We start from the raw sequence: 25,736 nt of genomic DNA on the forward strand, positions 1-25,736 counted from the left end.
ACGGTAACGGATTGAAAACATTTGGAAGAAAAAACTATGAACAATAGGCAAAATACTTGAGAAAATCGAAGAGGGAAACTCGAGCACTCCCTGGAGCGAAGGTGGACGTGTGTCATTGGTTGTGGCAGTATGACCCAAAGTGACAGCAATGGGCTATACAAGCGACAATTCAGTTTTTAGCTTAAAGCTAAACTGCTTTATTTTACAGAGGATTCCCAGCCTGACGACGCAGAATATTCATAGAATGTGAATCCATGCCACTAGTCATCCCAAATGGTTTTTCCATATACCGCCTGGACAAACAGCTAAAGGCGGAGGCGTCACCTTCATAGCAAAGATCTCCCTGAATATCAGACACATAGTCAATTAAACAGAACTGCTTACCATCAAACTATCCACAACCAACACAAATACTATCACCATCCATCTCATATTTAGACCACCTGGCCCCTTCTCCTCCTTCAACGATGACATCGCTCTCCTGCTCTCCAACAACACCAAACCCAATTCACAGATACTTATTCTAGGCGACTTCAATCTTGGCTATAACGACACCAAAGACGACAAAGCAAATATGGTCACCAACACCATCTCTGAGCTAGGATTCACCCATCACATCTCTCAACCACCTCACAACAAAGGGAGAACCTTGGACTGGCTAGCGGACCTTAACTGCGACACCACTATTCTATCTAACACACCCTGTGTCTGGACTGACCACCATCTTATCACCTTCACCATCACCAAAGACAAACAAGCTTCACCACCACCATCTAATGCTCCACCTGCTTTCACAAGAAATAACAAAAACATCACAGCTGAGAAACTAATCCCTCTACTCCAACCCATCATCAACTTTACACCTACCCTTGCTAACCCCACAGATCTAGTAGACCTCTACAACACAACTATCCTCAAAGCCATCAATATTGTCGCGCCGCTTAAACTTCGTAAAGCCAAACCATGCACGCACGCACCACAACTCATGGTTCACCCCTGAACTACAAAACACTTTGTAAAAACAAGAGACATGCTGAATCAGTACGGAAACCCTCCTCCACAATCATCAACAAGTTGTCATATACCTCAGCCTCCAAACACTATGAGACAGCAATCATCCAAACGAAAAATAGCATGTACAACGAGAGAATCAGCAAGGCCAAATCCAACACAAAAGAGCTTTTCAATATTTTGAGGGAGCTTGAATCCCCATCCCCCATACCTGATACATGCACCAAAGATACCTCTTGGTGTACGAATATCCAAGAAGCCCTCAGCAAAATTGCCATGCTTCAAGCCAAAATTGAGTCTAAGAAAGCAAGCCTTACCACTGCTAATAGCCTAAAATCACGCCCTCCTACTAAACAGACAACAATACCCCATTTGAATTCTCAACCATCACAACCAAAGAGGCTGAAGACATATCCACCCTGAAACCCTCCAAATGCCAAGGCGACACCTGCCCAGCCCCAGTAATTAAAGACGCGGCCAAACATATAGTTCCTTTTATCACTTCACTCATAAACTCGTCATTCACATCTAGTATAGTACCCAACAACCTTAAGGACTCATGGGTCTTACCCCTGCTTAAGAAACCCACACTAGACCCCAACATCCCTACCAACTACAGACCCATCACAACAGTACCTTTCCTATTACTATTAAAAATTCTGTATAGAGCAGCCTACCTGCAGATCCAGAACCACCTAGAGAAAAACGACCTACTTGGACTAAGACAACCTGGCTTCTGCCCCAAACATGGCACTGAGACTGCCATGATTGACCTCAAAACACAAATGGACAACCTAAAAGACGATGGCAAACTGGCCCTACTACTCCTCAACCTTTCTGCCGCCTTCGATTTGGTAAATCGCGACAGTCTATGCAAACACCTAGCATCCGCAGCCAACTTCTCTGACAAAGCCAACGCCTGGATTCAGTCCTTTTTGAATAACATGTCCATGAGGGTCTTCGCACCCTTCGCCGTAGCCGAACCAACCCCCGTAACCTGCGGCATCCCACAGTGATCCTGCGTCTCGCCCACATTATAAAATGTGTTTACCGAACCCCTATTCGACATTCTGGATCATTTGGGTGTCATCTACACGAACTACGCAGATGACACTCAAATACTCATTCCACTAACAGGCGACTACACCACTGACAACAAAGTCCTCAACGACATTTACTCTATCATTCAAGAATGGATGGCCAAGCATGAACTTTGCCTCAATGACAACAAGACAGAGCTTCTTCTTCTAGGTTCTCAATCCAGACTCAACAACCTTGACAAACTTTACCAAACATTCACCATCTACGGCAACAACATCTCTGTATCCAACCACGTCAAAACCTTAGGGATATACCTGGACTCCTCCCTCACCCTGACCAGACAAATTAATGGCATCTCATCCTCTACTGCCTACACTTGTAAGCTTATTAACGCCTGCAGACCCTACCCATCACCATCCAATTGCATAACATTAGCTGGACACTAGTACTTTCAAAAATCGATTATTGTAATGCACTCTATTTGGGCACTAGCCAAAAGAACATTAACAAGTTACAAGTAGTTCAAAATAATACTCTGGGCAGCCCTGAATATACCAAAATCTGAACAATCTCAGATTTGAGATGCTCCACCCACTGGCTATCTGTACCTCAAAGAATTGAGTACAAAACGCTCTCCCTTACCCACAAGTGTCTGTCCAACCAAGCCCCTAGATACCTTGCTGACAACCTCTCGCACAATGCCCCATCTCGACCAACCAGATCAGCTCAAACCCACTGCCTAAACGTCTCCAGACACAAGCTTCAAAGAGCAGGTGACTCAAGGTTCCCTGTGCTTGCCTCGAAACTCTGGAACTCCCTAGCACTTGATCTCAGAACCGAAACATCCTTCCACCGATTCAGACAAAATGCCAAAACTTGGCTACTCACCAAAGAAGCCTAAGCCCGCACCCATTACTCACTTGCAACATTTTGTACATATATTTATAGATTTCCAGATATACATAGCCACTTCAACCTGTAAATTTTTTTTGCAGAGATCGGCAGTTAATATAATCGTTCTACATAGGGGTAGATGTTCTGATTCTGTGAAATATAACAGTTGGATTGATAAAGCTTTGTTAGTTGCGATGCGACTGATTCTTCGAGTTTGGAAAACCAGGAAGAAGCCATCAGTGGAGGACTGGTTAATGGAGTTGCAGACCCTGTCTGCTTATGATAAAATGTCATTCGAAGCGAGAGAGGAGGAGGAATACATTTCAATGTGGGGGCCATTCAATGCCTTATATGGCTAAATATCTAAGGTATGGATGATATTGAGGAGTGGAAATTATTTTTATTTTGTTTTCTCTTTTTATTTTTTATTTTTTTTATCTTTTCCTCTTTTCTTCTCTTTCTCTCTTCTCTTCCCTCTTTTCTTTCTAATGTTTCTTGTCTTTCTTCTTTGCTCTCTTTCTTAGTGTATTGGTTTGGTGTTGGTCTACGTGGAGTCTTGTGTCTATGTATGTCTTCTGATAGGAGGGGTGGTTATATTTTTTTGAGACTCTTGTTGTTTACATACACTGAAAGTGATTTAGTGTGGCTATGGGGGGTGTATTGGATTGTAATGTTTGCTTTGCAGTGTATACTTATTTGAATGTAGTTGAACGATGTGTTTATGCTTCTGCTAAAATCTAAAAAACCCTTGTATTATATTGATGTGATTTGTATTTGTTGACATGCTAATAAATAGATGTTTTAAAAAACAAAAAAAATGTCAGTATGGCTGAGTAACTCCCTTCTCCATGTTTTGTAGCACAGGGTAAGGCAACACACTTGGACCTTGTGACACACCCGAACCTTGCGACACACTCTGGCCTCGGACACAAGGATGCAGTTCATTTTGTGGACCAGGACCCACTTGACCTTCCACGAAAACTCACTAGTTTATCTGCTGGACCTCTCGGCTTTCTCACTTCAGCCCAGGTCCCCTTTTAGCTTGTAATACAGTTCAATTTAAGTTTGTATATTTCTGGTTATCACAATTCAATATAGGTCTCCCTCTGCCGGGCTCAAACCCCCAATCACAAATTAGGGGTTCCCTTCCCCAAGCTTCAATCACACCTTCATAGGCTTCCCTCTGTCGGGCTCAAGCCTCTTTTCACTTTCCTTCCTCTGTCAAAGACTTTCGAAACTTTTGCTCTTACCTTGGCATGCCTACTTCGACCTTCTTTCCTCAAACTTCACTTTTTCTCTCCTACACTAAGGTCTCTTGGTAAATGTAGTTTCGAGCACAGTACTTATTTCAAAGTCCAAAAATAAATCTCTCACTCCTCTGCTGGGATCAAACCTCGTTTTTCTGTTCCTTTTCACTTCAGCCTCCCTGGGATAGTCACCATTATTCACAATTTTCTACTTCATTGATGTTTCACTTTTCATGTTGCCTTTCACTTTAAATCGTACGTTCATTCGCAGCACGGAGTCTTTCGACAACATGAGCGTACCTCGCAGGACCACTACGCTGATAAAGTATCTTGAATTTCAAGAACACTCTTTAATAAAGTTTTGCTTCATTACTTCTAACTTCTAATCAATCGCGCAACCTTCAACGTGTACTGTGCACGGCCCGGCTTCTTTCATCACTCACCAGCCATGTGGTCGAAGTCTTCCCCATGGTGACGCCTCCTCCTTTCCTGCGAAGGCCACCACCTGTAGACTCCAGGATTCTCCATCGCTTGGTTCTCACCTTGGGAGGGGAGCGTACTGCTTCCCACAGGACCTGGCAGGCGCCATCCTCTTCTCTTGTTTGCTGACCACTCAAAACACTCAGCGGTCACAAAGCAATGCGGGCATCCAGCTGATCTCCTTACAACTCTGCGTTCCTGGTGATCTGCTCTCTCAACATCCCGCATGTCACGGCCCTGCTTTAGTTGATCGAGAGAGAGTGCTCTGCTTGGTCTCCATTCTCGGCCTGGAAGAACTGCTCCTTCTCGTGCATCGCCTGGCCTCAGTGTGTGTCTCGGTGTTTCACCTTTCAGTCATGTGAGGAAAGCTAATAGGTGTCAGGTGTTTGTAATTAAGATCAAGTGCCTGACCCTGCCTGATCTTTTTGGTGGGACATGTTCAATGTATTCCATGGGTAGTACTCCTTTCCAGCTCAGATCTCTACTTCCTTGGCTACGTATTTGTGTAGAAAAGGGGGGGGGTATCTGGGAAGTTGGAATATCCTGTAAAATAGGATGGGACAGGGATATTTGGAAAGGGGGGGATACCATGTCTCGCCACCGGACGTTCCTCCCCCACTTCCATGGGACACTTTTTTAAAATCCTGCTCCCGGCCATTTTGTTTTCTAGGGCTCTTTTTTGTCTACACGAAGAGGTACGCTCAAAATGGCTGTTCTGACCATGTGGGCTCTTTGTGAGCCCTTCATGGCAGCCGTCATAATGGCCCTAATTGGTATTGGCTAATAGAGGACCCTGAGCTAGCCCTCTCGTTTCCTGTGTGGGGGACTTTGTTGAGTGGTAGTCTGCGTGACCAGCCAGTACTTGCTAGTGGGTTGGCATTGTCCTGCTTCTCGCTGCCAGAAGTTCATTGTAGATTTCTAAGAGACTCCAGGTGACACTGCACCGGCTGGGATGAGCCCTTCCCTTTGGGACCATACCACCAGGATCATCCACTTGGCTGTGGGTTGCTGCAGGAGTCCAGAATGGTGCTGCAAGTTCATCACTGTGGTGTATCTTCAGTTTGGGACGTCCGAGGTTGCTACCATCTGTCCTGGGACTGTATACTGTCACACAAGATCGTTCACTCCTGGGTTGAAAACAGATGTCCTAGGAAGAGCCTTTGTCTTTCTACTGTGTTTCTTGGATCATCAGTGTGCATGATGCTGAGTTGAGTACCGAATCCTGAATACTGCACTGGTAGAGAAGAGCTGTGTACTGGTTGCATTCAGATCCCTGGAGCCGTTTCCGCCAGAACCACCCATGTGAGTACCTACTGTGAAGTCCTAGGAAAGGGTGATAGTTCACAATATTAGTTCCAGGCTGTTCCCCCGGTCTATGGTTGTGATTCCAATGAGACAAATCCTTACAGCATTTCCCCATAGACTTGCTCTGGTGGTGGGGTTCTCCTGTCCTGCAACGTCTCCTCTGAGGATCCACTTCCCGACCTCTGGAATCCTCTTTTGGGGTCTTCTGTGGCTTCCCCTGGGGTTGATCATTGCAGCATTTGAACTTGTACGGTACAAATTGACTTACCTCCCTCAGTGTGGATGGCTTCTGACCTTTTTCCATAATATCCTATGAACTTTGAACTACACTGGAACTGTTCTTAAGGTGTCTCTGGGGTACTTGCCTGCCCCTGGACATTTTTGATGGACCCCCAATGTGGTTCAGCGAGTTCTGGGCCAAGATGCACCATTGTTATACTTGTCTGTGATTTTATATGCATTTTTAAAATCATCCCTTTCATTTCTGCTATGGTAAACGTACTTGAAATATGGCTGCAACTGGTAGCAATGTATGTCTTGTTCCATGTAATGCACCAGTAAGGTAACTGTTGCTGAAATGTGTAATGACTCGATTTAATGACTCTTTGTGAACCTTTTACTAAAGTTCACTATGTTCCATCCTCTCCCGGGCTTTAATGTATTGTTCGGGGCAACTGGGAATTATTACTCTATTTCTCTCCAGGATAAAATGGAGTTTATTTCTCTTTTTAATCCCATAAACTGCCATAGGTCTAGGGCCTTTCACACTGCACTTAGTTGCGCAGGTTACTAGGTACTTAACCTTCTTGTTAGGGCTGTATAGTATCCTGGTTCTTGCAACCTCCTGATATTTTATGTTGGGTTCTTGCCATTGGCAAAGGGTCCACATATAGATATTGGGGTTAGTACAGTCCTTTCATAGACATTACTAATTTGTATAATATACTGGGATATTTTTAACATGTATTAATGTTTCAACTACTTATTTGAACTGATAGTATTAGATGTGTGACTTTATTAAATTAAACTTTTTTTCACTTAATCCATGTGTATTTTTTAGATTCATGTGTGTGGACTAATTGTATTTCTGTGTTGACCTGCTACCCTTACCGGAGAGTTAGCCTTGTCGCTTGGACCATGGTACCCATTTTTAAGAGAGGTTTGGCTTCCTTTTCTGGTCAGGTGTTTTATCCTTCCCCCTAGTGTTAGTTTTAGCATCCTCAACCCATTGTGGGTGAGACAGCCATGGCACTCACCTACTGTCTCAATGCCCACCAAACTTCGTTCTTGCAATCTGCTCACCCAACAACAGCAGCAGATAACCCAATGTGGTGAACCAGAAGGCGGCCTCAGACGATTGTGTGTCATGTTTCAAGGGTTTTATTAAAACGAAAAGGAATTAAACGCCTAACTTACCCTTTTTGTATGAGGGAAGTTCCCTACCCAACTAAACAAAACTAAGGGTGGATGCTAAAGTCCAAATTGAAACCCTTTAGTCCGAATCCTATACAGCTAACTGGCCCTACCACTATAGAAAAAACCTAACTAAAAGAAGGAAAAGGGAAGGCTTTGTACGTGAGCCTCAGCAAGGCTTCTGTCTGGCCCAATTTCTTCTTGACTTGTTTCAGATTTTCAGGATGTATTTCCAGCCTTGATATCAAATGTATTTTTGCAGTCTCTCCTTTTAATAATTTTGCAGTCTCTCCTTTTAATAAAGAAAACTGTTTCTTGATGTAAACAATTCCATTTACCAGGGTTGCTTGAGAACACACACAAAACAAAAATAAAGTTTCTGTCTCTAAAGTCCTTTAGTCCTCAGACAGCTTTTTTTCTTTCACAAAAGTTATTTTGGATATGATGGTTGTCTGCTCTGGTTGTTCAAAGTTTGACAATGTTTCTGGCTTTCTCGGTCTTAATTCAATTAGTCATATCTCCTCTTTCCCCTTTTCATGTTAGTTGCATATTCAGGATTCTCAGGCTTCCGTACCCTGAATAGCTTTTTCAGTGATTTTGCACAACATTCGTATTACTCTTCACTCGGCTTTCTCAGGCTATCATAAGTGGGGTGTGTTCCCCAACCATTATTCGCAATCTTGGTACCTTGTAGCGGTATGTGTTCAATCAGGTTTCTCAGGCTTCCGAAACCTTGTCGGCCTTCCCCGTGGCTACGTATCTTTGTAGCTACGGTCCGACATGCACAGAGCTTGGGGGTCTGTTCTCTGCATCTGTTCCCAGCCACCCGGGCCACCACATATCCTGCTTGGTCACGCCACCTGACGAGACTGGTATCTTTCTGTCTCTGCTCTCGTTCCAACCTGGGCTTCTATGTCAGATAGAAAGCCAACTCCTGGTTTCCAATCGGTCCGCAGCCCAGTGTGGTTCTGCCCCTCAAGGATATCAATACTGCGGAGGCTTGCATCTGCGTAGCCGTCCCACTGCCTCTCTAGTACTCTCTCTTTGCTTTACAATCTACACTCTTATACACGTCACAGAAACAATTTGAACGGTGTCCTTCTTTGTTGACCATGGCATTCCGGTTGTTTTGTATTGCCAGCAGCCAAGTGAGGTAAAACAGGATCTTTGTAAAATACTGTAGTTGCAAGAGATGTCTTTTCCATATTCATATATGCAGAGAAGGTGGTTTGGACAGGGAGTTTCATTCTGTAATGGGAGTCCTTGCTCCAAGAAGGGAGTCACTCCCTGTGAGGTCCCACTTGCCCAGGCACCTAGGGAAGGTTTTGCATCCAGGGCTCACCTCCCCAGCCTCAAAGGGATTGCTCCCCGAAGAAGAGCAGCCGGCAGACGACCCGAGAACGACTCCTGCCGCTGACCAACATTGACTCAGTGAAGCCCAGCTCCTCTGCCTGATCGCAGAAGGACCGACCCCTGCTTGAGGATTGTGCCTTGGAAGCCTTTGGAATTGTCTGTGGACCATTCAGGGGACTGACCTGCTCTTTTGGGCTACCTCACTACAGCCGTCGCCTTTCCCAGCAGAGCCTTGGGACTTGCAAAATTTATTTTATTTATTTATTGTGCATTTGTAAGGCACTTATACGTCAAGTAAATTGTGTTTCACAGGGCAACAGGGAGGGGACAGGGAGATGAAAAACAAATACAACAATGAAAGAGAGAAGCAGACCTACTAGGCCTTGTAAGCATTCAGAATGTGCAAGTGCAGAGAGAGAGAAGGGATGAGGGAGTGGGGGAGGAAAGTGCTAGGTATATCAGGAGCCAGGCAGTGAGCAGCTGTAAGTGCCTAGGTGGAGTGGTCAGCCTCCAAAGGGAGGCTGTAGGCGATTGGGTGTGGTTGACCAGAACCCGGGGGGGACACATAAGGGCCCTGGTCACCAATCTCAGCAACTGTGGGATTTAAGAGGAGGGAGGAAGGCAAGGAGGAGGTGACAAGGAGCGTCTTGAGGAGCTTCCAGAATTTGTGGAGATCTGGCTCAAGACGAAGACGAAGAGGAAGGGGAAGGCTATTCCATTGGATGGAACCTGCTGAGGAGAGAAATCGCCCACCAGCTTGCTGTTTAGCGCTTAACACACAGAGAGGTGGTGACGGAGGAATGTAAAGATCTGAAGGGATAGTATTTAGTGTAGATAGCTTGGTCCCCGGCCCCAGACAAACTTGTGGATGATGCAGAGGGATTTGAATTTGATTCTTGCAACCGGGAGCCAGTGGAGAATATTTAGAGCTGGAGAGATGGGGTCCCTCGGCTTGAGGCCAAGGATAAGTCGTGCAGCCCTATTCTGGATTAGCGGGAGAAGAAGAGGGTAGCTTAAGGAAAAGGCTATTGTAGTAGTCTAGCCTAGAGAGAACCACAGCTCTAGAGACATTGGGCTTCTAGGGAAAGTGCGGAAAGAAAGAATTCCTTTGAGGAGGTGGAGTTGAAAGTGGGACTTCTTGGCAAGGTCCTGAATGTGAGGGATGAAGGAAAAAAAGGAGTTGAAGATCATTCAAAGGTTTCTGGCTTTACATGCAGGAGAAGGGGGAGAGCCCATAGACGATGGCCAGAGTGAGGGACAGAAAGAGGGAGCAGGGGTCCCAATAGGAAGGATCTCAGTCTTGCTTGTGTTGAGGCAGAGATCATTGGAAGTACACCAGGACTGGATGGCAGGTAGGCAGGTAGGCAGTCCGGAATGTTGGAGAAAGTAAGAAAAGGATCAGAGGGAAGTTTGAAGAAGAGTTGTGTGTCATCTGCATAACACTGGAAGTTTGGGGAGCAGGTGGAAATGAGGTGTGCAAGTGGAGCAAGGTAGTTGTTAAAGACCCAGGGCGAGAGCCCTGGTGGACACAGTAGGTGGAGATGGAGATTGGGGAGGAGAAGGAGCATGGAATCGTCCGGTGGGAACTGCGGTCAACTCCCAACACAAAAAGCTACCTCTGCACCTGCAACCCCATGACTTTCCTCACCTGAACCAAGGACAGAGGATTGTGTCCCCAGCAAATTCCAGAGGACCTGCAATTTCACCTAGGAGACTCAGAGTGAGGGGGGGTGTAAGTGAACATACCTGTGTCTTTACACCCAATGTCTCCCATACATTGGGTGTAGAGCCCTTGTTGCTGAACTACAACTGACCTGGCCTTTGGTCATTGAACCTGGGCTAAGGATCCTTTCTTAGGACTTAACTTGGGAATAGGACAGGGTGGGGTACTGACCTGATTTAACGCTTACCTTACTTTAAAGAATGTTCAAAGTATCACCACAGCCCACTCCATGAAATACCTTCCCTGGAGAAACTATAGGTGGAACTTGTGACTTATTGGGTGCAAGGCCTCATGTACCTTGGGGCTGGACTTCATTAGACTGAGGAAACTGGGTTTGTGCTTACTCTTACTATTCAAACTGTTTTTCGTGCATCTCATTACTCACCTGTTAAATACTGTTTTTTAATGCATGTGCAGTCTCATTTCCAAGGGTGAATGCGTATGCGTGTTATATATGGTTTTTGATTGCTTTACTTACCTGTGATTTTTTTTTATGCTTAGTGTGGTCAGAAAGGACTAATAAATAATTGAATTTTGATATGCTTGCTGACTAACTTGAATTATTGGTGTTGGTCCATGCGGATAATTGTATCCCTAGTACTTTTCCTGAGACTAAGCCATGGCTGCTCTTCCACCCTACCCTGATTGGATTTTGGCTAACATCACAGTGTCTCCCCTATCTACAATTAATAGTGTGACCTCCTAAAATCCTCCCTGAAGGGATGATTTTTAGAAATCCATCTTAACAGGCTCCTTCATCTATCTCAAGCCATTTTAGCCAGTGTTTGCTCCCCTGACTGGTGGGTCTCACGCCTGTGAAAGCCAATTGTCCTCTTCTGGGTCGCAGGGCTTCTTTTTGTATTGTTATGGAGAGCCATGGTTGTTCTTGCTTGTTCTGTGTGGTTGGTGTATCCGTTAAGAGTGGAAAGTACAGTGTTAAACCCAGGGCTAGTCCTGGATTTGGCTTTTCTGGTGTGTAAGCACGCAAAGTTGTTGCATGCTCTTATTAAGGAGTGTTGCATTTGACAAAATAACTCCTCTGATGGATCAGCCAAGTGGGTAGGCTTTGTGGTCGGAATAAACTGTTTCAGGTGTGAGAATGAGAACTTTGAATTTAAATGAGCATACCAAAAAGCTCCAGCCTTAGATATGAAATAATTGGCTGCAATTGAATGAGGTAAAGAGCAACATTATTTTTCTTTGACAACTTGCACTTACAAGAAGAGCCACTGCCATCTTTACCTTTCCCTCTTTTTTGCCAATGTCCTCTGGCATCTGTCCATTATCAAAGGCAAGTTTAATAATCCCATGCTATTTCAGGCTCTGATAATGGAGGGCTGCAGTTGACAAAATAACACTTTACCTGGAATATCAGCTGACTGGGAATATTTTGAGGTAGGAATCAACTGTTTCAAGTGTGGGAGTGAAATCTCTGATTTGAAATCATCCCAAAACATCTCTTTTGATGGTTTTCTCTTGAAGGACAACAGGTAAAATCCTGAAATGCCAATATGCAGAGAAAATGATCCATTGAATAAAGAGGACTAGTGTCCTACAAGCTGTCGGATTTCTAAAATGAATCTGATCTCCACAATGTTCCGGGTTGTGCAAAGGCTACTGCGTAAGAGATTGCTGTGGACTGTTATATGGCAAGGAACTGGAGTAGAACTACTCTGGTTTGGGGCATCAACTGAAATGTTAGTCTCCTAAAAAGAAGGGAATTGAAGCCAGTAACCACACAACAGCTATAGGTTCAGCAAAACATTACATAACTTCCTTGTTCCAGGCCTTAGTTGGTTGATGCAACCCATACATCCATCCAAATTGTTTTGAAAGTACCCATTTCCAGAGCACTAGAAGTAGCTTGTGGATGATACCAAGCACCAATGGCACCCAAACACCCCAGCTCTGGTTCTGTTTACTATCAAATTTTGCTTCTATTTAGATATGTTCGGGTGCTGGTGTCGGTTCTCTGGTTTGTAAGCTTCCTGCATTTTACTCGACCAATGTCTTCGTGACCTGGCTGCCTGAAAAAAAGATGTTTGTCTGTGCATACCCCATGCATTCTTCTAAAAGGATTTCTTTGTACTTTCTTCTTTGCACAGGAAGGGAGATGTATTCAGGCTCCGGGTCACCTGCCAACAAACCATCAAATCGCGGTGAGCTGTTTGATGATCCATCTTACGTCAACGTGCAGAACCTGGAGAAATCCCGACCGGCCAACGTTGCTGGTGGTGCCTCTGCTTCCAACGGCAATGTACAAAGGGACATCTTTGACATGAGTGAGTGGGGTCAGCATTGACTGGAATGGGAATTGATATGACCCAGTATTTCAAGGGACACCATGGGGATTGCTTTCTAGTGCTATAGGGCATCACCAAAGATAACATGGGCATAGAGTGCTTGGTGACCCAAGGGAGGCCTATGCTGCAGTGCCCCCTCAATTATGATAATTTAGTGAAAGTCAACCGGTAGTAATTAATTTAATTTCATCCATGTTGATTTAATACACGTTATGTTATCCAGCATTAATATTGCACCCTTCACCACTGTAGTGGTCTTATGACACCTAAGCCTTGTCAAATAATTAGGTGTATTGTGACCCCGCTTGGGTGATGTCAGATCCTGAACTCTCTGACGAACGAGGATGGAGTTAGAACTGATAGTAAGACGATAGGCATGGACTGGGAGAATAAGGAGAAAAGAGGGAAGGGACACATTGAAAACATGTTGTAAGGGTGCAGAAGGAGGAGACTGGCACACAGGTGGCATTCTGATTGCTATACATTTTTATTTGAGCTGAAAATAAAAGTAAAGCGATCTCTCAATATCTTTGATGGGATTTTCCTGCCTCAACTAAAGTGGTAATGGATTTGTCAAGATGTCTGCGTAACTAAAGAGTGTCAAAATGTCCCCATTTACTGTCCTGTCCCTTACACTTATAAATAAACTAAAGAGTTGTACCAAAGTTATTGGTCCAGGAGAATGACTCCATCCTCCTGGACTGGGTGGTGCAGTTCTGGTTAAAAGTTCTCCACCAGAGGGAATGACTCCCTTCCCCTGGTTTTAGTACTTCACAAACGAGCAAAAAGGGTTTCAGATCATCTAACACTCTGTGTCAGAAACTTGAATACTTTGTATCCCAGGGGGATTGGCTCCCTTGCCCTAGATCACTGGTTTCATCCTCCTGGGGGTTCAATTGCCAGGAGAATGACTCCCTTCTCCTGGCATTCTTTAACTTTGCTTTCCCAGTTCACAACACCAGAGGGAATTACTCTCTTCCCCTGACCTTCCTCAGGTTCTATTGCACAATACACAACACCAGGGGAAATGACTCCCTTCCACTGGCCTTTCTCAGGCTCCATTGCACAGTTCACAACACCAGGGGGAATGACTCTCTTCCTCTGACCTTCCTCAGGCTCTATTGCACAGTACACAACACCAGGGGGAATGACTCCCTTCCACTGGCCTTTCTCAGGCTCCATTGCACAGTTCACAACACCAGGGGCAATGGCTCCCTTCCCCTTGCCTTTCTCATAAAGCAAAGATTAATTTGTGATGAGGGTCCCAGACCCAGGTTTCTCTTCCTCCCCCAGGAGTACTTAGTGCACTCTCCTGCCAAGTAATACGATGCAGGGGATTGTTTGTAATCTCCTTTTCTTGTGGGTGCGCATCCCAGACCTGTACTTAGAATGGATTGTGTCCTTCCACGTATTCCTCATCTTAGATATATCCTTACCTTCAGCTTTGCTGCTTCGGAAATGTTTTCTCTCTCTCTCTCTCCACCAGAGGGCGCTCCACTCGAGGCGGCGGCGGCGATGTCCCTCGGCGGCATCTGTTGAGTGTCGACGTCATCCGTAGTATAATTGCCTTGAGCGCGCCTGTTGGCCCCAGTTCGGTTTTTCAGTTAGCTTCGCTTCGGATCGAAATAAAACAGCGCTTCAGTCATAAGCGAATTATGTCGTCTTCCTCGAACCCATCTACTCCGAAAATGGGGTTTAAGAAATGTCTAAGGTGCGGAAGAAAAATGTCGCTGACCGACCCTCAGCGTAACTGCCTCTGGTGCCTCGGGTCCGAACATCGGATCGACAACTGCGGTTCGTGCCAATCCATGACCCATAAGGCCTTGAAAGAAAGACGAAGTGAACTAGCGGTGGGGGAGGAATCCTCAAAGTTTTCTTCGAGAGGGAAGAAAAACTCGGCTGAGTCTTCGGCGAAACGCCATAAAAAAAAAAAGCAGATCGAGGAGTAGATCAAGGAAGTCCTCTTCTTCTTCGTCCAAAAAGGCGAGCAAGAGACGACACCGATCTCCCTCTTCTTGTTCAAAAATGTCTGTTGAAGGTCATGCCTCTGCTCACAAAAGAAGTGACAGAGGAAGGTCTAAAACTAGAAATTTTCGAGGGTGTCTTCTAGGGACTCTTCCCAGACACCTAAAAAGACAGACTTTAAGAAAAAGACTTTAGACGTCGATACGTCATTAAAGACCTCGACGAAAACATCTTCAAAGCCTCTGTCGAAGGCTGTCGAGTATAAAGGGTCGACGACCCAGCAGAAAAAAGTCACATCGAGTGTTTTATCGACGACCTCGAAAACTTCTTCGACGGCGTCGAGTGTTTCGAAGACTCTTTCGATAACGTCGACTGCCTCGAAGATTCCTTCGACAGCATTTGTAGTGCCTTTGAAAACATCGAAGAATACCTCGACAACATCGAAGGTAACGGCCACGACTTTGACGCCATCGACACTTACGTCGACACCAACTACAGGTTTGAAACATATTCCTGAGAAAGTATTTCACCCTGAAAGCAGACATGACTTTTTCCAAACGATGTCAGCTGTATATGGAGAAATGTCATCAGGAAATGAAGAAGATGAAGAACAAGATGAACCTGAGGTTTCATCAGCAGGGGTAAAATATGGTACAAGAGATGTTCCAGAGGAATTAATCAATCCTCAATCAAAAATGCAGGATTTGTATGAATGTTTACAGTCTGCAAGTGGACTAGATACGTCCCCTGAATATGAATTTGAAAGACCAGATCCAGCAGAACATGCTGATTTGGGTTACAGAAAACTTATGAATAAAGTAACAGAGTTTATGGGATGGGGGTAGGAGTTCACCTGTATACCAGGATAATATGACAGATATTTTGTCAGGAGGCCCTCAACCAGACCCCATGCTTCCCTTTCATATTGCCCTGCAAAGGAGAGTAAATGCTGCTTGGGAAAGACCAGAATCTATTCCAGCAGTGAATAAAACATATGTAGCAAAATACAGACCTTGTAACTCTGACCCAGAGTATTTGAGTAAACATCCTTCTCCTGAGAGCCTGGTAGTTCAGGCAGCCACATCAACAAAAAATGCTGCATACCCCACAATTCCCCCTGATAGGCATGACAAAAACATAGATACATGGTCGAAAAAGGTCTTTACATCAGGGAGCATGGCTCTAAAGTCCACCAATGTATCTTGTACGCTGGCTAGATTCAATTATACTCTGTGGGACTGCATGTCAGCGGCAGCTCAACACATCCCGTAAGGAGAGGAACGTGATGGTTTCCTATCCATAATTAAGGATGGCAAGGAGGCTTTGGGAGAATGCCTTCAAGCAGGTTTGGACACTGCTGACAGTATCAGCAGGTCCATGGTGTCTAGCACAGTGCTACGCAGATTTGGGTGGCTAAGGGAGTCAGGTTTCGCACCAGATGTTCAATCTAGACTTCTTAATATGCCATTTGATGGCTCGAGGTTGTTTGGCAGCAAGGCAGATGAAAGTTTGGAGAAGCTTCAGACCTCCAAGGCAGCGGCAAAGTCACTTAGTGCTGCTATAAAAACAACCTCAGCAACGCCCCTACACAGGCTCATCTTCCTGGAGGGGTAGTCCCTTTTTGTTTTTACTCCTCATTTGGGAGAGGATGGGGACAGTCCAATCAAAGAGGGCAAAGAAAATTTCCTCGAGGAAGAGGTGCTAGATCTGCCCCAGCAACGGCATCTGTCCCTTCAGCCGCTGCTGGAGCTGCCGCAAAACTACTCTGAGGTTTTGACTCACAAGACCCCAGTGGGAGGCAGACACTCTCACAGCATCTAAAAGAATGGGGGGGGGGCATTACTTCAGATGCTAGGGCGCTGGAAAGAGTATCCCAAGGTTACTGCCTTCCCTTTCTAAAGAGACCTCAGAATCACCCACCGGAATACAACTCTACCAAAAATCCAGACCCGCTCCTGTTGCAGGAAGTTTTTACCCTGCTACAGAAAGGTGCAATGGAACAGGCACCTGTAGTGGAAGGGAACAAGGGTTGGTATTCCCCATGTTTCCTCATTCCAAAGAAGGACGGAGGACTGAGACCCATCTTGGACTTGAGAAACTTGAACAAGTTCCTCAGGAAGGACAAGTTCAAGATGGTCACTCTTTCTCAGATCCTTCAGGCTCTCCAACTTCAAGAATGGTTGGTATCATTGGACCTTCGGGATGCTTACTTTCATGTGCCAACCCATCTCAAACACAGAAAGTACCTGAGGTTCGCGATTAGCAACTCTCACTATCAGTTTTGAGTTCTGCCATTCGGGTTGACCTCCGGCCCAAGAGTTTTCACCAAGTTGATGGCGGTAGTGGCAGCGAGTCTCAGAAGAGGGGGGATTCACATCTACCCCTATTTGGACGATTGGATGATCAGAGCAAGTTCTCCAGAACAAGCCCAGGATCATCTATCCAAGACTTGCCACTTCCTTCACAAACTAGGGTTTTCTCTGAATTTAAAAAAGTCAAACATGATACCATCACAGAAGCTCCAGTTTATAGGAGCAGTCTTGGATACTTCTTCGGGCAAAGCCTTGCCTCCCGAAGAGAGAGCTTACCACATTCTGCAGATGGTGACAAAATTCCAGAATGCCCAGTGTCTACCGGCCTTTGATTTTCTCAGGTTGCTTGGCCTCATGGCATCCTGCATTTTTCTGGTGCCAGAAGTCAGGTTGAGGATGAGATCCCTTCAATGGGCCCTAAGGACTCAATGGACTCAATGGTCTCAATTCTCAGGGGAAATGACAGATCTTTTACAAGTTCCAACCAGGGTAGCTCAGGATCTACAATGGTGGGCTTGCAAGTAACACATCCTCAAGGGACAATCTTTTTGGCAACCATGGCTGGAGATAACAGTAGTGATGGACGTCTCACGCTCGGGGTGGGGAGCACACACCAACAATCTGACAATCAGCGGACGTTGTTCTCCATCGGAGTCCAGACTACACATCAACCTTTTGGAGCTGAGGGCAATCAGACTAGCTCTGAAAGCCTTCCTGCCCTCCGTACAGAGAAAGAATGTCTTGATAATGACGGACAACACAGTGGCCATGTACTACCTCAACAAAAGGAGGCGTAGGATCACTACCCCTGTGCAGAGAGGTGATGCAGCTCTGGTTCTAGGCAATACAATAGGGAATCTCTATCGGCAGTTCACCTAGCCAGAGAGCAGAACACGGCGGCAGACGCTCTGAGCAGGCAGAGCAGAGTCTCCCACGAGTGGGAGTTAGCTCAGGAAGTCCTTCTGGAGATCTTCACCCTTTGGGGAACCCCTCAAGTGGATCTGTTCGCAACCTCGGTAAACCGGAAGTGCGATCAGTATTGCTCAAGGGAATTTCCTCCGAGAGGAGCTCTAGGAGACGCGTTTGTAGTGGATTGGGATTTTACCCTGCTGTATGCGTTTCCTCCAGTCCCCGTGATTCCTCAAGTAATCAGGAGGTTCAGAAAGTTCAGGAAAACCATGATCCTAATTGCCCCGGACTGGGCCAGGACGACGTGGTACCCGGACCTTCTGGACATGTCCATCTGCCCTCCAGTACGTCTTCCACAAAGAGAGGATCTTCTCTCGTAAGAGGAAGGTCGAGTTCTCCATCCAGAGGTCAACACGCTCAACCTTCATGCATGGTTTCTGAGAGGTTGAGATACAAGGATTGGGATCTTCCGGATGACGTAATGGAGATCTTGCTTTCGGGCAGGAGGCCAGCAACAAAATCCTTGTACCGGTGTCGTTATAAATTCAGTAACTGGTGCAAGGATAGAGATGTGGACCCTTTTCGATGTGGCACACCAATGGTGCTTTCTTTCCTGTTGCATGTAGCCAATCTGGGGCTCCAGATCAGAACAATTAAAGGATACCTTGCAATGGACAGCGGTCCATTTTTAAGCGCTCCTCGGAAGAGCTTTCTTACTTCAAAATACCATTAATAATACAGTTCCTGAAAGGACTTACAAATGTATATCCACCAATACCATTTTATGTTCCTACTTGGGATTTGAATTTAGTTCTTAAATTCTTAACATGTATACCGTTTGAGCCTCTGCACTCATGTCCATTGAGGCTTTTAACACTAAAAACTGTCCTCCTTGTGGCATTAACACCAGCCCGCAGGGTTAGTGAACTACAGGCTCTCTCATGTAAACCTCCATACACCACATTTTACAAAGACAAAGTAGTTCTGAAAGTTAAACCATCTTTCTTACCGAAAGTAGTTTCCGACTTCCATTTGTCGCAGAAAATTGTTTTACCAACATTTTATCCTCCTCATTTGGGAAAAGAAGAGGAGAGATTACATAGACTGGACCCTAAAAGGGCTCTCAGCTTTTACATTGCAAGAATGGCAAAATTACGTCAAGACCAACTTTTTGTGTGCTACACAGGTTGTAAATTGGGGTTAGCGGTGACAAAACAAACCATATCCCGCTGGATTATTCTAGCTATATTGGAATGTTACAGATTAGCAGGAAAAGATCCACCGGATGGGCTACGTGCTTATTCCACAAGGCCATGGCCACTTCTGCGGCTTTGAAGAGGGGAGTCCCGGCAAAAGATATTTGCTCAGCTGCAACATGGGCATCAATGCATACTTTTATCAAGCATTACTGTTTAGATACCTCATCCTCAAATGAGGGACTATTTGCCAGAGCGGTACTTCACTATGTACACAAAAACAAGAACTAGTACTCCCACCTCCAAATTGATCACTGCTATGGCAGTCTATCACAAGATGAGGAATATGTGGGAGGACACAATCCATTTGAAGAACAAGTTACTTACCAACTGTAACGTTCTTCCGACTGGATGTTCCTCCCACGTATTCCTCATCGACCCTCCCAACCTACCCCGCAGTATAGTTTATACTTTCTAACAATTTCCTCTCACGATGGGCCTATCAGTCACAGCATACGCCTAGATGTTCCACGAGTATTTCCTCGAAAAAACAACTGAAGCCAACTGGCGCAGCTCGAGCCATTTATACCATCGGTGACGTCGACACGGTACAGAGCCCGTCGAGGGATATTCGATGCCACGACCTCGAGCACAGCGCCCTCTGCCAAAATTGTTTTTCTGATGCAGTGAAGTTGGCGAAACGAATTATCACAAGATGAGGAATACATGGGAGGAACATCCAGTCTAAAGAACATTACAGTTGGTAAGTAACTTGTTCTTCTGTGCCAATTCCCTTTAACCTTGGAGACCCCAGCACCTTTGCTGGACTCGGGACATTTTAATTTTTACTCCCGAGTGAGTGGGACCATTTCCTCCCACGCCCTTGTGTGTTTTTCTGACTAAGATTTTGTGTTTCTTACTGTTCAATGGAGTCTGGTAAACTATAGGCATCTGCTTTTTGCATGGTGACACACAGCACCGTTTGTGCAGTGACACTGAGAAGTCCGTTGGACTTCTCTTAATGTTTAAATACATTTTCCTGGGTGAACTATTTTTCCCAAGTATAGTATGACGACTTTTGTCTTACTTTTTGTTTTGTGGGTCCAGCACACACCACCCTATGTGGAGCGCTGGGGGGGTTACATAGGAACTCCTTATCCCACTTCTCATTAACAGTCTGTTAAGCTAACTAACTTGAATGGCTGGTAGCAGTGTTTTTCTTTTACTACCTTTGTGCCATGTATCTGCACGCTGATTTCTCAGTTGTAGTACAGCACCGAAGGGGGATGATTTCCCCCAAATTGCCCCTGTCTCCTCATTTTGCCATTTCTTGTCAGTTCTTTCTGGGCTTTTACTCTGTTGTATTGCATCGGGTTTGAGCCCTTTGTGCATTTTGCCTTTGGCAGGTTCAGCCCTGAAGCCGCCCAGACTCCAGTGTGTCTGGAAAGGCAGGAAGTGACAGAGGGTCCCGAAACTTCCCTGTCCTTTGTCTCCAGGAGTGCTTGAGTGAAAACAGTTCTGATTTGCCGATTGGCTGTCCGGTTGGACAGCCACCCTTCTGGGTGATTGATAGCCCTACAGATGTGAATGATTGGGAACTTGCTTAAAAGACGAGGTGTCTGGCATTAGAGGCAGAGTCGACAACTGGAGGACAACATCCGACGAAGACATGAAGAGACGCCAGCAGCACCCTCCTGGATCGCGAACTACCCATTTTGACTGGGAAGGCCCGTAAGGGATGACTTCCTCCCTTGGGCTGGTGGCACCAACTAACCTTGAGACTTGCCAAGGCTGCAGAATCCCAATGCCTGGGCACCCCTGACCCTCATCGAGTGCATTGTCTTCGGAAGTGCAAATCCGACTAAAACTTCGTGGGTATCCAGAGGACCCTACGGAAGCAGGAAATCTTCATCCATAGTTCCTGCACCAGAGATCACTTCCGAGGGATCAAGTAACTTCCAACCAGAGCTGTTGGCGCTGAGAAAAAGGCACCAAAAGCACAAAAGGCAGCTGAATCAAGGAGAATCCATTGCTGCAGAGCCCCTCTCTCTCTCGAGTGCTGCCTAGAAGCCCACCAGACGTCCTCCCTTTCATCAGCAAGGACCAGGAACAAAGGTCTGCTACACTGCAACAAGAAGGCATCCAGCTGGAACCAATTCTTCAATTCACAGATACTGTGGGGCTTGGGGTGCTTTCTATCTTGGGGAGTACTATTTTAAACCCTTTTGAGTTAACCTCAACTCATCTACACTGGCCTCCCAGCTTGTGCTTCTTCAAGGTGTCTCCTTATGAGCTTCTGTGATTTTTCTACTGAGCTACTAACTATTTTATTTAAAAAAATTCTAAAAAGAGAGCATCAGAACTTTGAACTGGCCCATTGACCTTGGCTGTCCTGGCTCCCTAAAGGCCCCCCTCTGAACCTATTGGCCTTGACAGTGCTTGTTCCCTTTCAGGTTATAATTGTTGAACTCTATTTTTGCAGGGATAAAAGACTGCCTACATCTCTCTGGGAGAATCTAACTGTTTTACTACTTACAAAGTATGTTCTGAGCTAACTTTAACTTTTCCCTCCTTGAAACTAAACATTGTAATGGTGATCACAAATAAGTGCTAATACTGACCTCATATGACGTCACTCAGTGTGCTGGAATATCTTTAGCATAAGAAAAATTTGCTCACCTACTTTCTTTATCTCTCTTGTTGAATTGAAACCTAACTTTGGGATTAATGTTGCTGTTAAAAGATTGTGTAATTATCCTTGTGTCTACATAAATATTGTTTTTGATGCTTGTGGATCTGCTTAGAATCACATGCTGTGCATATAGTCCTACATATAGTGGTATTCGCAGAGTATTGCATCTTTTTTTTCGAAGATCTAAAGTGGACGTCGACATGGGCGTGACACTAACCCTATCCCTAACATGACGGGTACCCACAATCCCTCACGCGTCGGGGTCCCACCAGATTGTTTTTTTCCACCAACCTAGTTGGTCACTTATGTAGTGCTCGTAAGAGTTTAATATTGCTTCGTTATTTAATCCCACAGCCTGCGGTGGTTCAATCATTTTGGACCATCATCTCGACGACTGTATCGTGGGTTTCGTGCTCGCCGATGTCTACACTACAACTGCTCGGTGACTGTTGATCGCGTGGCCTTGGCCCTCGGGCCTGGCCTTTACTGTAGGGAGTGTGGGGCCCTGTTTTCGTCTTCTCTCTGAGAATGCATTTCTTTCGCCCCTCTCCCCTTCCTTTTGGTCTGGCTGCCGCTACCCTCTGTTATGGAGAGGACTCCCTTTAACCTCTGCCCATCTTGTAACAGCAAATTTCGACCACAACGAGCGCCCGTTCAGGCCTGTAAACTCTTCGGCCTAAGACGCTAAAAGACAGGCAGACTAAGGGGTGGGCATCCTACACTATGCGAAAACCTTTCCACTGCTGGTGCCATCGCTTCGGATGAGGAATCTGTCGGCAGCCATGGCTCCTATTCGGAAGCTATCGACCTTGGGGGGCGCTGTTGCGCTGAAACAAGATGGCCGCTTGAACGTCTCGCTCCGGACTGGCAGAGCGATCGATCCTGATTAACACCGCCCGTCGCTGCATGTGACCCTGCAGGGCCACCTCCAATCCTCCGTGAGCCTTACCGCTGTGGCTGTGTGAAGTCTGGAGCCTCTGCGTGCCCCGAGGACGGGGCTGCGCCTCCTTCCCCTGACTGCGGCTGTGGCCTCCCGCTCTCCCCGCCCTACGGCTCCGGCGGCATCAGCTCTCCTATCCACCTGAAGCCGCGGCGCCGCGGGCCACCTTGGGGGAGGGGCGCCCGCCCGGCGAGGTGCACCGGACCATGGCGGCCGGCCGGGCCTCTCTCCGCACCTCTACACGTCCCGACCCGGATCGTCGGTGACTGCCGGCCCCTCTACCTCATCCGGCGGCCCCCCAGCTCCGGCCGGCTTCGAGCCCTCGAGCCATAACCCGAGGCGCTCCGTGGCAGACCTGGCTCCCGCTTTCCCTCCTCTCCCCCCCCGCCGCTCCTCCACTCCATCAGACGATGACACCGGAGTGCTCAAAGGTAGAGGGCGTGTGAGGGGGGGTGTGCCTGGCTACTGTGGCCCCTGACCAGAGACTCACTCTCTCTCCTGTTTCGTGAGTGGGCTCCCTGCACACGAGTCGGGGCCGTCGCTGGGCCTGATGCGGTACTGACCCCCCCACGCCTGCCTGGGTCCCGCCTGCCTGCTGACATTGCTGACCCCACCTGAGGCCGATTGGGGGGCCCCGAACACCGAGACCCGCCGGACCACGGTATATTCTCCACGGCAACACACCCTGTTGTTGTCTGCGTCCTGGAGCTGCAGAGTCGTGGCACACATAACACTAATGCCCCCACGGGCTCAACTGGAGCACCACACCTGCCACTGTGTATTTCATTGCCTGGTCACGCTTGGCCTGACACGGGCGGCCCTCCAGCCCCCCTCCTGCGGTCTCCCCTCGCCACCAATTTCTACGACATCTGCCCACCAGCCCCCGAGGGGTCATAGCCTCTTCTACTCCTCACTGCCTTGGCTGTTGGTGAGCCCACTAGTTGCCCCACGCCTGCACTGACCCTGTACAGGCATCGGTCCTGGTGATCTGGGGAGCGGTCCTCACACTAATATCAAGTTCCCATATCTCCCCCTTCCTTTTCCTCGACCTCCGATACTGCCAGGATGACCAAAGGGGGCGCAAAGAAGCAGAGCTCCATCAACATGTTCACGAAGGCTGCGGTGAGATCACCTGGGGAGGCTGCCGAGCAGGCCCCTACTGCCCCGTCCGACGCAGCCCCGGAGTCCCAAAATATGATGGACTTTATACGGGAGGGTTTCACTGCTCTTCACTCAAAATTAGAGGATATGAACGGCACTATATCTTCTATCAAGGCCCACATTGAGAGGACTGACAGCCGGGTATCGGAGGTTGAGACGCGGGTCGGCTCCGCTGAGGATGCGCTGGGGGCCCTACGTTCCGAGGTTGCCGCTCTCTCCAACCGTGTCCTCGAGGTGGAAAAGAAAAACGAAGATTTGGAATCCCGCTCGAGGCGCAACAATCTCCGCATTATCGGGGTTCCCGAGGATGAAATCCATGAGCCAATGGAGGACTTTGTTCAGCGCACACTGCTGTCGCTCCTCGACGAGCCCGAGCTTTCCCCACACTTCGCGATTGAGCGGGCACACCGCGCTCTGGTGGCTAAACCTAAGCCCGGCGCCCCACCTCGGCCCATCATAGCTCGTGTGCTGAACTACCGCGACCGTGACGCCCTCCTCAGGGCCGCAAGACACAAAGGCGAGCTATTACTGGGTGGCGCAAGGATTCATCTTTACCCGGACTTCTCAACGGCCGTCCAGCGGGAACGCAAGACCTTCCAGGCGGTGAAACGCAGGCTGCGAGACCACTCAATCAAATATGCTATGCTCTATCCTGCCAAGCTCTGCATAGAGCATGCCAACCAGGTGGTGTTCTTCACGATTCCAGAGGAGGCCTCCAAATTCATTGACGAACACTTCCCTGGCTGATCCTTCTCCTCTGACCTCGATTCAGCAGTTATCCTAGGTTCCCGATGGGGAGCGCCCGGGCCCTTCCGCCTTCCCGCTCCGGGGCCACGCTGATCCTTCATCCCGTAGCCTGCTTGTTCAGTTCAACTTAGCGTCCTCCCGGATCGCCATGTGCGAGTACTTTGCCCAAGCTACATGTGACTTCTATTGTGGGCATCTTATGTTCTACTTGCTCTGCTGCAACCCGGAGCGATACGGCCAGTCAGGCCCACAGGCCCCCAGGCGCTGATGCCTTTGTTTTGGTTTTGTCTGCAAGGGGTTGGGCTTGTCATCCCTCTGTTTGGGGGGGGGGGGTGGGTGGGGGTGGGTCATGTTGGGGTTTTTGTTATTGAAAAGTTAGCGCTGGCAGCGAAGGCGGACTGTGCTGAGGCACTCTGGAACTGGTGTCGTAGGACCGCGAATCCGACCCTTTGGTCATTGACATTCTTCTCATCCCAAACGCCACCACACTGTGATTGAGAGTGCCCTGACCTTTATGAGCTGGGACGTACGGGGACTGGGTAATTACAGAAAGATGAGGCAGCTCCAGTTGCAGGCCGAGCACCACGGTTCCAAGATTCTCTTTTTACAAGAGACTCATGCCCGTTCCGAACAATGCATGCGTTTCGCCAAATCCTGGGGCCCCCATAGGTTTTTCACCGACTACTCCACTCAAAGCCGGGGAGTCATGACCCTCATTCACAAGAGCCTCCATTTTATCCTCATTTCCTCGACAATCGACCCCCAGGGCAGATATGTACTGCTCCATGCCATGCTACACCACAAGGAAGTGGTTCTTCTGAACATCTATGGCCCTAATCTGGATGACCCGGAATTGTATGTGCAGGTCACCTCCCTTCTCGATGGCTTTCCCCTTGTTCCAATCCTTTGGGGTGGAGACTTCAACACGATCTTCGATGTAGCTCTCGATAGATCAGGCTCCAGGCCCCGTCACCTCTCCAGGGCAGCACTGTCTTCCCTACCCCGTCTGGCCATGGTGGATGCATGGAGATTCTTCTACCCGGA

General features: G+C 47.3%; 1 protein-coding gene across 4 annotated transcripts in view; it reads left to right on the forward strand.

Annotated features, from left to right (window-relative positions):
* Positions 1-25,736, forward strand: part of SHC1 (SHC adaptor protein 1) — a 604,616-nt gene that overhangs the window by 514,338 nt on the left and 64,542 nt on the right. For all 4 annotated transcript variants that reach the window (XM_069650221.1, XM_069650218.1, XM_069650220.1 and 1 more), the window contains one exon: positions 12,573-12,749. In XM_069650221.1, coding sequence (XP_069506322.1) covers positions 12,573-12,749 — 177 coding nt within the window. The remainder of the gene's footprint in view (positions 1-12,572; positions 12,750-25,736) is intronic.

Source organism: Ambystoma mexicanum, chromosome 1p (genome assembly GCF_040938575.1).
Source record: "Ambystoma mexicanum isolate Mex_15411 chromosome 1p, UKY_AmexF1_1, whole genome shotgun sequence".
NCBI classification, from domain to species: domain Eukaryota; kingdom Metazoa; phylum Chordata; class Amphibia; order Caudata; family Ambystomatidae; genus Ambystoma; species Ambystoma mexicanum.